Below are 14,530 nucleotides of genomic sequence, written 5' to 3'. Positions count from 1 at the left end.
GTCATGGGCTATAATAATAATGTTGAAAGTGAATTATTTCATACCTGACGTAATTATTTTTAATTATTTTAGGGGAAAAAAGAAGCTTTATCTCCGATTTTCAAGAATTTCCTAAAAGAGGTTTTATTCTAAAATAGGAAACAAACAAAGCGACTTTTTATGTTTGTCTCAATCACGAGATTCAACTTTATAAAAAGTTAATTTCAATTATTTGTATACTAAATATAAGAAAATAAGCTTTTTTTTTTTTTAAAAAAAAAGGCTGTATTGCTAGTTTAGAACGAAAAAATATGTTCAGCTTCTTTAAATAAAAAAAATACAAATACAGTACATACAAATAAAATTTTACAGTAATAGTAAATATTCTGCAAGTACTCGTGCTGATAGCCGTTCCACAAAAATAATTTTTTTCAGCTCGAAAAAATTTGTCGTACAGTACATTTATTATTGTTTCAATTAATTGTTACAAACAATAGAAAAATTACAATTTATTATTCTAACATTCTGCATTCTGTTGTGAAATATGTGAATAAACAAAAAAAAAAATTGAATTATGACATCAAATAAACACAGTTCTCGTGCCTATCATTTCCAAAAAAAGGAAAGTTTGAAAGATATAAGTCTGTGCGTCATTACACGTTCAATGCACAAGGTAAATCTTTTGAAAGTGATTTACTAATTTCACTAATCGGATTTGCATGTTTTATAATTTAAAAGTTTGTGGCGAATGAAAGGGAAATTACCTCCGGCGTAAAATGCAAATTTCTTAACCTATTGTATGTTATTATAAAAAATCATTTTACCCAAAATATCTTAGCTTCTGAATATGTTTTCTTTGCACCAATTGGTTCATAGTATAGTCACAATAATTTCACGTGGCCAAGAAAGTAAAAGAAAATGTCGCCAATATTAATATCACATATTTCATAATAACTCGAATGTATACGAAGTATACAGTATTTTTCAAAAAGTAAATGAAAATTTTATGATCTTAAAATTATAAAAGTAAATCATTCATAATGCATGACAGAATTTACCGTCTCCTAAAAATGACGAGTGCTATATATTTTAACATATAAGGATTCTTTTTTCTCGTATATTCAATGGAATACTTTACAAAAATATTTTTGACAATTTAGGGCGAAATTTTTTTTTTGTAAAATACAATATTTCTAGTCATTTTATTTTAATGTTACCTTTATTTCTTATTTTTTTTTTGGAATTTTTGTTTGACAAAATATTCTTTAAAGATTAACGTTATATTTACAGAGTAGTAAATGAATAAATGAAGATCACATAATAAATATGTTACCCGAATACACTTTGCCCCAATAAAGTTCATAGTAGCTAATTCTAATCCTCTTAATGTATTTTAAATTCATAGTAATAGCTTCAGTAAAATAGTTGTATTAAATATTCACAAATAATTTCCTCAAAATTTGGTGAAATAATAAAATAGATACTGTAAATCTGTAATGTACAAAATGTACAAGCAGTAAGAGTAAATTACAAACAAAAAAATATTGTCCAGAGCGTAGCGAAAGACATTCTATTGTTATGCACTAGACGACTAGACGTCTAGACGATTTAATAGTTAACCCATGTATTATTCCTCCCTTCTCATTCACCTACGTCATCCTTGTTCACCCCTGCATCTTCCTTTTTTTGATTATATCACCTTTTTTTGTAACACTGATAATTTGCTATTTTTCGTAATCAATTTTTTTTGTAATAAAAAAAAGATCCCGAGTAAATAAACGTAACGGACTTTAATGGTTACCATTTATTTTCCTAGTATATTTGTACACGTTATATCACTTATATACATATTTTCTTTTCAACAAAAATATAAAATAATCAATTTCTTTATATAACCAAATGTACTCGTTTTAATTTCATAATTAGTTGCCCTTTCTCACTGTTTCAAATTTTTAAATTTTGCTTTCTTTGAAATGTGAAATTGATCATGAGATAATGCAAATTAACGCTGACCAGATTTATGAATTATGACAATTTAGATCAATTGTTTATATACAGAACATAAGTTATTAAGTATTAGTAAATGATTTTTTTGCAAATTCTTATTAAATAACATTTTGAAAATCTTGTCTTTATCATTCCAATTAATCATAAAGTGCCATGTACAATTCTACAACGTTCAAACTCATAAAAATTATGTCATTTATAACTGACCTATCATATCTTGTGAGGCTTCAATCATATTATTGACATTAAATAAGCAAAGCAAGTATGGTATTATATGGTATCATTTATGTGCAAACTGGACTGGAAGGTAACCACCATTTAACTGTAAATCACGTGTATTATATTTACTCTAAAAGATGAAGTAAATTTGAATATAATTTTAGATATTTGAATCTCAGATGGACATTCGTACTTAAAATTCGTTATATGTAAAAAATAGTTCAAACCCACATAATATTTAAGGTGCTAAAAATGATCAGTATATTTGAATCTCATTTCTACATTCATGAGTATAATATGAATATCCATAATTCTCGCCTGATAATAAAATTTCAGCAGTTCCTTATTTGAGATTAACGTCCTGACACTGCCTATCTTGTATAGATTTAACTGACTACCATTTTTATTCCAACAGCACAGGAGACTCTTAGTAAGGAATGAGGTCATTATAAATTGTAATAGGTTAGGTAGGTAATAGGGGCTAAAGGATTAGGGTTTAGATATGAATGTTTAAAAGTAAGGGGTAGTTGAACGTGATGTATGACAACAAAAAAATTTTGCATAAGATTATTTATTGCAATGACTCATAATGACTCATGATAATTTTTTTTTTTAATGAAAAGGTATTTTGAGATAATTAACTGTTACCAAATATTGAATTATTATTATAATCTCTAAAAATTATTTTTGATAAATATTTTTTTTATAATTATTTTTTTAGTCTTAAATAAGAACTATACATTAAATATATTTCATTATTTTATTAATTAATATTTCTTATTTACAATTCATTTTAATTACAATGTCTGTTCCTCATTTATCTAAAATTGCTCAAAGGCTTTCATCTTTAGTTGAAAAAAGTAAGAGTACTTACAGAAATTGGCTTTAAAAAAAAAACTGTTTTTATTTCTTTACTGGAAATTGGGAATGTGAACTGAAACTTTATACATATTAGGCAGTCCTGTTACTAAAATCTTAAGTAAATACTCCAAAGAGATCAAGATTGTCAGCATTGCCTCCACTGGATTAGGAAGTGTTGTGGGAGGTACTCTTTATGCTATGGATTATGTGATCAAGTCAAATTTAATTTCAGTTAATGAAGTAGGCAAACAATTAATTATTCTGTTTCAGTTTGTCATTCTAAAATAATCTACATATTAGACAAATAAAAATGGATGGAAATTAATTAACATCTTTCGTCTTAATTTTGTCTTAATTTAGAAGATCAATGGACTTGACAAACGAATTGATAGAGTTGAGAAAAAGAATGATGAAGTTGAGAAGAGATTTAATGAAGTGAGTATAAAAATTGATAATTATATTTTTTTTTTTTTTAAGAAATTGCTAATATTATGTCTCAATTTAGAAATTCAATAATATTGAAAGTCGTTATGGAAACTTTGGAGAAAGATTAGCAAGGATTGAGGCAAAAATTGAAAATAATAAATGATGATAATCAGGAATAAATTGTAATCAATTATTAAATAAAAATATGATCATATTTTAAAATATTTTGTTAAAAAATTGAAAAATTGCTGTTATGTTTGCTTCTGTTTTAAACCAGGCTAGTACCCATGTTACACACATATATATATTCTTTTTTAATGTTTATATATATATAATAGAATAAATTTACACTTATCATTAATAAGTAAAAGTAAATTACATACAAAATAATCAAAAACTAAATAATCACTATAAAAAGAACTACTCATATCATAAATTTTTCTGCTGTTTCGTATCATTAAAGAATTCCTGAATTTAATTGTCAACGATCTAAGTCTAAATGAATTATTATTAAAATTTATGCCAAATTTATTTTATTTAAAATTTATAGTTTTATTAATTAACAAATTATTATAGTAAATAAAACATAAAGCAATAAAAAAATATTTTTCATTAACCCTTCAATTCATATTCAGAAAAAATTTCATCTGTGATCATACTTTTCTACATCTCAATCTACATTATATGATCCATAGCTTTACATATTATACTTTAGAAATTATCATTTTTCCCAATAAACCAGAATTCAATAAAATTTCTTTTCTCTGTATATGATTTTCTACGACAGAAAAAAGTCATTCAAAAGTTATGGAGGTAAAGGTAGTAGGGATTACCCTAAGTATTTTTGTCAATTAAAAAGAGAATTGTAAATTGATCGTTAGTTGATTTTTTAGGTTTTTCTTCGACATATTTCAAGTTTTTGATAAAAAATATTTTATTAAAAAACAATAATCAGATTTTGAAATGAATTCAAATAATAAAATTTCTTGTAGAGGGATTTTTAGACGAATTCAGTAATTACTTGTTTTACTTCCTTAATTAGATTATTCTCACCATCAACAACTAGATTCAAGTCTAAAAAAGAAAAAGGATGTTTCATTAATATCAAAAGTGATAAAATATAAAATAATTTAATTTATTACTCACTCTTGATAAAATTTTCTTCGGTTAATCTTTGGACAGTCTTTCAGGTAGTCATATCACAGTCAAAATTGGCACCGATTGTACCTGTTTTGCTTACCTTTTCTTTTATTTGAACGTTAAAATAGTCGACATTATTAAGTATATAAATCCTTATGAAAAAAATTTATTAATAATAAATATTGTATTATTTAATTAAGCGTATTCTGCTAACATGAACAAAAAACCAATAAAATACAATTTTACAATACAATTATTATAAAAATATTTATTTTAGTTATTTAACCAAGTAAGATAAATTCTCGATTTGGTGATAATACTTTGCTATCAGGTTCAAGAATATTTTCACTAACATGGCATTGCAGAATCTCAACATAATGTATATCGTAGTTATCTTGTCTATCTGTTATGTATTCTCCCGTGGCTTTAATTGGATAATAAATTGATGGGAGTGTTGGCAGGACTTCAACTCTGTCATTAGATTTTCAAACACTTAACATTACCGCACGAAGAAACTGAAAATACCATCATTGTTGAGTCCAGTTCGTCTCAGTAATCCCTACAAGAAAAAGAAAAATAAGTAATGTTAAAAATACTACTAAAAAAACAAATAATAAAATATTTTCTACCCAAAGTCTAGTTTATAATTTCGTCTGGAACTCCTACAAAAGAAGAAAGAAAATTGAAAAAAAAGAAGATAAACTAAAGAAAATCACCTCCAAGAATTGAACTTGGACACAGAAATTGTGGAACCAACGGTGATGGATTTTGTTGAGTTGATAAGTTATTAAGGAAAGAACTCAACAAAGGAATGAAATAAAGGATATCACATGTGAAGAAGAAAATCACATGAGATAGATCAAATGATCATAAGAAAGATAAATGTTTACAAGACAAAGGATCTCTCTGACACCAATTAAGGGCGATGCAAACGATCCCCTTGTAAAATTTATCTATCTAAGAATGGTCAAATGATCAAGAAAGGGTAAATTTTTACAAGACAAAGGATCTCTCTGACACCAATTAAGGGCGATGCAAACGATCCCCTTGTAAAAATTATCTATCTAAGAATGGTCAAGTAATCCCAAGTTGACCAAAGGGTAAAGATTATGTCTCCATGCTATATTTGGTAAGCAATGGACCTAGCTACATAATATAAGATAATTTTGAAAAATATATGAATTGAGAAAAAATAAGAAAGAAAAAGATGACTAAACTACTGGGGGATTGAAAGTAGAATAGTATTTACTAAATGGATAATTTTATAAAGTAAAGAATAAGAAAAAAGGAGAATATAAATCATCCAATTAAGAAGGTAAAGAAAATGAAGGAGAATTGATGATAATGTAGATAATAGATAAAGAAGAAATGGTAATAATATAGATAATAATAAATGTTTAAAAGAATGAAATATATTAAAGAGATATGAGGGGAGAGAAGGGAGGAAAATAATTGTAGCACACATGAATTTTAACAAACGAAGAATTAGGACAATTATGTTGGTGAGAATATTTGTATTTATGAGGAGAATGATAAAAAGAATGTAGAAGAATCCAGTAAGCAATGGTAAATATTGGAATGTTTCAATAGGTTGAGGAGGATTGTAACATTTGTTGATAGGAATTTCCTTTAAAATAGTATCAATAATATTTGGGCACAAGTGATATGACATTTTGAATTACAGTTTAAAAAATTTGAAATTTGAAATTTGAATTGAAATTTAGAAAAATTTGGTTTGATATGTTTGATATTTGAAAAAATAGTAGTTTTAGAAAAATTTGGTTTGATATTAGAAATTTGATTTTTTATGAGGAAGTTTAAGGGTATATATATATATGTAAAAACCCCTTGAATACATAGTGACTAATAATAAAATAGATAACTTATTATGATTCATAAAAAAAAATCAAGATTATCTATGAGTCACATTTATTGCATCAATTAATTTATAAAGATATTTAATCTAAAACCACCAAAACTAGTGATATGAATTAGCTTAATGATGACTAATAATGTTATGATTGTGGCTCATAATATAGTTAATACCCTATATTATTAAATAATTACATCTAGCTTTGATTATTGTTATTGATTAAAATAAAATAAATTTATTTTTGATATATAATTTGGCAATGGTTTTAGTATAAAGTTTTTATCGTATGTATACATTAATTTATTTAACCTTCAAGTACACGAGTTGAACTTATTTTTTCGGTAAACACGCGTGATATACATAACAAAAAATGACATTTCGATATTTACACAAGATCCTAGAATTTAATATTCCCCAGTTTGGAAGTGTCCTACGCTTACGTTACGGACAATAAAAAAGCTTACTGAAAGTCTATTACTTATTAATCATAAGTTATATGGAAAAATTTGCAGAGGCAACAGTATAACAAATTTATTTAATACAGTTATAATCTAGATCTGTCAACGATATTACAATATCTGATCTCATAATAACTAGAGATGTGATCTAGCCCGTAGATAATCTGTCACGGATTGAAATCACTGAAATCACTCCGACATCAAACAATATTAACAAACAAGCATTTTTAAGCCACGTACTGCTGAAATCACAGAAAACCCCGACGAAGAAAGACTGGTCATACCATTATGTAATAAAAAGTTATAATTCAATACTTTGTAAACTCGAACTCTAAAATCTCTAAATTATAAAAATATGAAGCACAAAGATGTTGGTTAACAAAGATAATTCTATTTTAAGGTCATATTCAGGGGGAGTTAGAGGACGTATTAAATATGTCGCAGTTATAAAACTAAATTTGTGCAGTCATTGACTTTACAGTTATTCACGTTAAATATTTGTGTATCACGTTAAGGTTTTGAGGTAATTCTAAATAATGAGCAATTTTATTATAGATAACAATTTCAATACAAATTTTTACTACTGAATCACTGCGACTTCGTACTATATATGAATACTTTCATAGTGTTATTTTCATACACCAAAAAATTGAGGATGAGAATCCCAGTCTTTAAATCTTCTCTGAAAACATTATCGTGAATCAACATCCATCCACGTATCTAAACTTCTTTCCCAGATCCAAAATCCAGAAATCTTCGCGTACAAAGACATGGATCATCTACTAGTCACCAATCCAAAGAACAACTCAATTCCATTATGGATCACAGTCAAGTATTTATCTTTATGGTATTTCTTCAAACAAGAAAAACTCGTCTACATTTATTTATCTCAGACTCAACTAACGAACCATTATGATCCTAGTCGGCATCCACGTCACCTCTTTATCCACAAATTTTATTCGTTCCTTTGAAGATCGCAAATTGCCAATTTTTGATTCCGGTAATGTGCAATAACATAATTCTGTGCTACCAAAAAAGACGAAGCGATTTGAAATCCCAAGAGAACTTAAGACCACAAGAGACTAGGTAAAGAATAACAAAACAAACCAAAAGAAAAGTCATTTTTGCAGTTCTTTCTCTGTATTGCACTTTCCAAACTTGTTTATAGAAAAACCTATGCTCACGCTAGCTTTTTAGGTATATTTTTCTTTCAAACCCGGTCCGAAACAATTTTTTGGTAAAAATTCTCTAAATTCTTTATAACTTATGGAAAAAACCCATATCAAAAGGTTCCTAAAGGAGGAATAAACAGTTGATGATGTCAGAAATGCAGAAAAATAACTTTATAATAGAACTTTTGCACTCCTCCGTCTATTTTTTAGTCCTGAGAATTTGATCGATGGAAAGAGTTCCCAATTCTCTTGCATAATTAGTACGTTTATACTTTATACACGTCTATTCTAAGTATAACATTTTTTTTATACCATACCCTTAGTGGTGTCGTAGAGTGACTACCAAGACAGGACCATCCCCTTAAGGTATGCAAGCAGTGACCTCAAAGACAGGACTCCGAATGTCAAGGTATAAGAATCATACATCAAAATCTCTAAAGTGTCTAGTTTTATTTACATAATCTTATAAAGGGTAGTTAGATATTAAACAAAATTTCTTATGAACCAAAATCTATCCATATATTTGTAATTCAAATTTTGCAGTTTATGTTAAGTTCATTGAATAAAAAATTCAGTTGGGTTCTTTGTCAATTTCTTATTAATTATTTTATTAAGTTTAACAAAGAAGCTTTTCTTTTTTAATTAGTTCATATAATATTGTTGAAAGCAAATAGCATGATGTATATTTGTTTTTAAAATGTACGCTTTTTCTCTTTTTCTTTGATATTCAACTAAGTATACTTGTATACTCGCCAACAAAATTTATTGTTAAGATACCAGGTGTTAAATTTTATATTTCTTACGTAAGATCACTATTATGCATGGAACATATCCAAAATACTTAAAAATTCTAGTAATTTTTACCTTATTTTAAAAATATTATACATATTATACAATATTAAATATATAACAATTTTATAAAAATGCATGATATTATAATTTAGCCAATAATTATATTATTTGATTTATTTTTAGAAAACTAGGAATTTAGAAATCACATAAAAGCTTTATCTATACGTCATTAATTCACTATCAACTTCTTTGTCTACAATATCAATCTCAATTAGAAAAGGAATCATAGAAATCTAAGTTGTTTTAGAATGACTAGCATTAATGATACAACTTCAATAAGTACTAATAATATTAAGTTAGGATAATTTTCTCAAAGATAATAATTAGGGATGCCAACGGTCGGTTCGGTTCGGTTTCGGTTTTAAAACTGCAGTTTTCAACCAAAACCGAACCGACCGCAAAACCGACCGATAAAACTGAACTACAAAACCGATTACAAAAATACCGCAAAATCGAATAAAATAATGCCATAAAGTATCAATTATAACTTTTTGAATAATATTCTTTGAATTTATGTAATTATTTACAACAATAACGCCGATGTTGTGATTTTTTCAGAGAAACGAAAAATCACGTGATCAACGCGTAAATTCGATAATTTCAAAAATGAGAATATTATACATAAAAACACTAAAACAATAGTTTTTAATGGTATTCTCAATAAACAAAATCATTTTTTTTTCCGGAATATATTAAAATTTACAATTAACCGATCGGTTTTTTGATCGGTTTTTTTTATATATAAAACTGACGGTTAACCGGTCGGTCTTGGACTGAAACCGAACCGATAACCGAACCGGTAAAAACCGGTTATGATCGGTTATAACCGAACTTTTGGCATCCCTAATAATAATACTAGTAAATTTTGAAGTATGGATTTGTATATTAAACTTAAATTTTCTAAACAAAATGCAAATTAAAATAAAATATAAATAAACATTGTTTCAATAAATTTACTGTATACTTAGATTTAATAATATTTAATTCTTTTTACTCTGTTGCAAAAATGTAATAGAATTAACTAGTAAGTACAGCTTCTATATAATAACCGATAAATAATCAAACAAATAAAGAATAAATAATATAATTATCATCAATTTTCAACTATACATTCCAAACACTCAGAATCTTCTTTAACTACAATTTCAGTAAGTTTGCGACTTGTATAATATGCTTGTGGATGATGTATATATCAGAAGTGCTTATTTATCCTCGTCCTAATGCTTTGTTTGCTTCTACAAATTCAAACATATCATTTTTTAATTGATTATCAATATCAGGTACTTCAAATTTATAATCACCATCCCTGTTAAACTTATAATATGCATTAGTACATTTAACCCATCCAGATAGAATATTTTCAAGCATCACTACGGTTGGTCTATTTGAAGGATTTACATCCCAACATTTTTTCATTAAATCTATATAACATTTTGGAATATTTTTTATAATTTCAGGACGTTTTTCTTGATTACAAATATCCAAGATAAGATCAAGATCATGTGCTTTATTATTAAGTGGAGGAATACCTGATGTAAATTCCCACATTAACATTGAAAAACTATAAATATCACTTGCTTGAGTATAGGGATTTCTTCTTAATATTTCAGGCGCCATATAAGATAAAGCTCCATAAATTTCATTAACTTTATTATCAGAATCTTGTAAATCACTCATAGGTTTACATAATCCTAAATCAATTATTAATAACTCATTGTAATTATCTGACATTAAAATATTACCATCATGAAAATCACCATGAGTTAAATTTGATTCATGGATTACTTTAAGCCCTAATATAATTTTTTCCAATAATTGTAGCCTTTCTTGCCACTTAAATTTAACTATATTAGGCAAACATTTTCTCACATTTCCTTTTTTTGCATAACTCATTATTATTATATAATTTAAATTATATGGATCTTGGGTAAATCCAAAAAATTGAATAAATTTTGAAAATGACTTTTTCAGACAATTATAATGATATTTCCACTATATAAATGATAAATAATTATTAAATTTTTGCAAAAGAAAAAAAATGTACAATTGAATATAAGTACTTTACCTCATCCAGAAATTTGCTATTTAAACTTGATGAATTATTAAGTGTTTTAAGAATGACCTCATAATCTGTTTGTCTATCCCATTGTTCTTTGTCAATATTCCAACTATAAATAGGCCCATCTGACCAGATAGCTTTATGAATTTCACTAAATCCTCCTTTATCATGGTAATTAATATTTGACAATTTATTATAAGGTATCCACTCTAAAATTTCATAACTATTTTTAGCATTTAGTTGTGCTCCTTGATTCATTTTTACTAGTCCACTTTAAAAAATCTTGCTGAAAACATTTAGTATTACATTGTTGACACCACTGGTAATCAGTATATGGTTGTTTATATTCATTACATAATCCAACATCATTGTTAGGATTTACTTTATTTCTTTCTACTACTTTTTGACGCCAATAAAAGGCCTTTTCTAAATTCTTTTCTGTTCCTTCACCATTACAATAACACATGGCTAAATCATACATTGCCTTTTCATTACCATTTTCTGCTGCTTCTTGATACCAATAAAAGGCCTTTTCTAAATTCTTTTCTATTCCTTCTCCATTTTCATAAAATGTGGCTAAATTAAACATTGCACTTTCATTACCATTTTCTGCTGCTTTTTTATACCAATGAAAGGCTTTTTCTAAATTCTTTTCTGTTCCTTCCCAAAATAATAGCTATTGGCTAATATAAACATTGCTACTTCATCACCATTTTCGGCTAATTTGCCAAAAGAAATAATACATTCTTTACACAATAATTCTTTAGTAGATCTATTGCAATATAAACAATTTTTGTTGATTAATGTATTAGTATCTTTGTCTGGGGTATTTAAATTACTCAATTTAGTTTCCATTTAATTATTTTAGGAATTTATTTTACCAGAAATAAATTTTATTTTTATTTTCTTTTAAACAATTTTTTTTTTTTAGACGAAAGTTTTTTTTTATTTAATATGAAATGAATGAGTTACTAAAAAGGAATATTAATATTTTAATCAAAAGTAGAAGTCATAATTTTTTTCGGTCCATATGAGAAATTACATGTTTAATAAATAACTAGCCATTTTTCTATAATAACGAAGAAGGTATTATAAAATAAAAATAAACAGATTATCGTAGAGTAAAAATTAGACAATAAACTTTTTCCTATTTGGTAATCTGTAGTACTCTTTAAAATATTGTATTCCAATTTTTTTATATTTTTTATAAATAAAGTGACTCATAAACTCGATCATCAAAACAATTTGTAATGTGATCAACATGAAAACTTTGCCCACGAATTTTTAATATCTTAGATTTAGATTATTGGATTTCGGAATAAGAATAATGAACCTAAATATAAGAGTATTAGCGCCCACCCTCCTTATGATTCATTGAATTTTTTTAAATTACAAATTAAATGAAAAAAATTTTAAACCTTATTAAAAATATTACAAATATACGGAATTTTTCGGATATACTGTGAATCGATGGCTTTTATATATTTTCATAAATCATGAAATAATAAAAAAAAATTTTTAACACATATTCAGCAAAATTTCAGATGATGAAGCTGAAATAATAAATAAAAATAATAAATAAATCGTGCTTCTAAAAAAAAAATTTCCAAAATAGATTTTTTTCCCATGTTTAAATTGCAACCTCCTTTATTTTATTATCGAAATTATCGAAAAAAAAAACTGAAATAAAAAAATTTAGATCTTTTTATTAAATATCAAATGAAAACCAATTTTTTATTAAAAAAAATGACTTTTTTCCGGAATGCAAGAATGAACAATAAAAAAATCTATTCTCATCATATTCTTTTAGAAAACTTCAACTTAATAAAAAAACTTCTTACACTAATTAAAATATTCTAAAAAAATCAAAAATATTCCCTCATATCGAATTTGTTTTGTAGAAAAAAATGAAATATTGTCGGAAGAGATGATTAGACAGATATGTAACACTTATTTTGGAACAAGACGTAATGTCTTCAAATCTTCACCAGAAAAATCAAAGGCTATAAAAATTAATAACCGCCGTAACAATAGAACATTAAAGGTATGTTAATATAAAATAAACTATCATATACAATCATATAAAATGTTCATTTTTGCAATATTAATAATCTCTATTTTAATTTTATAGAAATTTAATGCTCGAAATAGTGTTATTGATACATTTGATGTGAAAATATTAGGACATCCAATTAAAGAAATTAAGCACTATTTGCACGAGAATTAATATCACTTGAAATTAGTGAAGACAAAGCCACAATTAAAGATAAAGCTAATGATGAAATTTCAGAAGAAATTATGTTCCTTTCATCCCTTGATGTAGTAATGAGGTAATTATGATACTTTATATTAAAATATTTTAAAAATTATAAATATTATAACTTTTTTAACTGCATTAGACTATTAAAGTGCGTGATATTATTGATGCTAAAGTTAAGGTTGAACAACAACGTCAAGCAAAGTTACACAAAGGTTCTGTTAGTGGAATAACAACTCCTAATCAACATATACCAGTATCTCCAAATAAAGATAAATTTCGTCAACTAGTATCATTCATTCCAGCCTGCCCAATATCATCAAATTTTCCGCGTTGGGCTATTAAGAAATCATACAATCTAAATACTGGTATTTATAATGCAGTAGACTCAGATTCAGAATATGAAACCATAAATCAAGATATAGCGAAGTCTACTCAAATGAATGTTGATTCAGTAACAGGTAAATTTATAATTTAACTGTATAATTTAACTGTTTAATTAAAATTTATTAATAATAATTGCTTTTTTAGAGGGCTTTGAAAGTGATTTAACAAGATCATTGAATAATTTCAATAATAAAGTTACAAATTCTGAGCAGTATTCCTTGTTGGACAATAATAATCAGGTCAGTTAAAATAGATTCAAGTTAAGTTAATTTTTTAATTATTAAACTCAGTTTTATTTTTGTAGATAATGACAGTTTCTGAAGAAGCATTATTAGCAAGTTCTACAAGACTTGATATCGAACTAAATAATACATGTGATCAATCATTATCCAAGCAAGTTGATAGAAACGCAAATGATCAGCGTGATCAGGAATTAGTGAAACCACCAAAACCTGCTCCAAAGACTACTAAAAAACGAAAATCAAACTTAAAACCAGTTTTCCGAAATACATGTTCTAGAGCGGCCAAATAAAGTTACTAATGCTTATAAGGTTAGTAGAATGATTATAATTCCTGTATATATTTTATTAAGCACAAAATAATAATTCTATTCGTATAATAGATAATTTTTACGCTTCATCAACTTGCATTTAATTGAAATTTCAAAATTTACTTGAAATTTATGCATTGTAAATTAATTATCATAATTTAATTAAATTTTATTATATGTGCAGTATACGTAGATATTAAATTTAACAATAATTTATTCGGAATTTCCACATTATAAATTTGTAAATTAAATTTAAAATCATAAAATTTACAATAAATATTACCGTTTCA

At 26.1% G+C, this 14,530-nt stretch overlaps 3 protein-coding genes across 3 annotated transcripts; 2 read left to right on the top strand and 1 right to left on the bottom strand.

The window, feature by feature from the left end:
* Positions 1-3,007: 3,007 nt before the first annotated feature.
* On the top strand, positions 3,008-3,655 carry OCT59_027334 (uncharacterized protein; the record flags this gene model as incomplete). The annotated part of the gene is made up of 4 exons (XM_025330863.2): positions 3,008-3,065; positions 3,161-3,306; positions 3,427-3,501; positions 3,572-3,655. 4 exons carry the CDS (start codon positions 3,008-3,010, stop codon positions 3,653-3,655), a joined length of 363 nt encoding a protein of 120 aa, XP_025167408.1.
* Positions 3,656-10,193: 6,538 nt separating this feature from the next.
* Positions 10,194-11,635, bottom strand: OCT59_027333 (uncharacterized protein; the record flags this gene model as incomplete). Its single annotated transcript, XM_066136883.1, has 2 exons — positions 10,194-10,408; positions 11,353-11,635. 2 exons carry the CDS (start codon positions 11,633-11,635, stop codon positions 10,194-10,196), a joined length of 498 nt encoding a protein of 165 aa, XP_065993324.1.
* A 1,338-nt stretch (positions 11,636-12,973) lies between these two features.
* OCT59_027332 (uncharacterized protein) lies at positions 12,974-14,222 on the top strand (the record flags this gene model as incomplete). The annotated part of the gene is made up of 4 exons (XM_025330861.2): positions 12,974-13,090; positions 13,446-13,764; positions 13,835-13,929; positions 13,995-14,222. 4 exons carry the CDS (start codon positions 12,974-12,976, stop codon positions 14,220-14,222), a joined length of 759 nt encoding a protein of 252 aa, XP_025167406.1.
* Between the last annotated feature and the right edge of the window lie 308 nt (positions 14,223-14,530).

Source organism: Rhizophagus irregularis, chromosome 7, assembly GCF_026210795.1.
Source record: "Rhizophagus irregularis chromosome 7, complete sequence".
In the NCBI taxonomy this organism is placed as follows: domain Eukaryota; kingdom Fungi; phylum Glomeromycota; class Glomeromycetes; order Glomerales; family Glomeraceae; genus Rhizophagus; species Rhizophagus irregularis.
The sequence above is the reverse complement of the archived record's forward strand: the minus strand, read 5'-3'. Positions and strand labels throughout refer to the sequence as shown.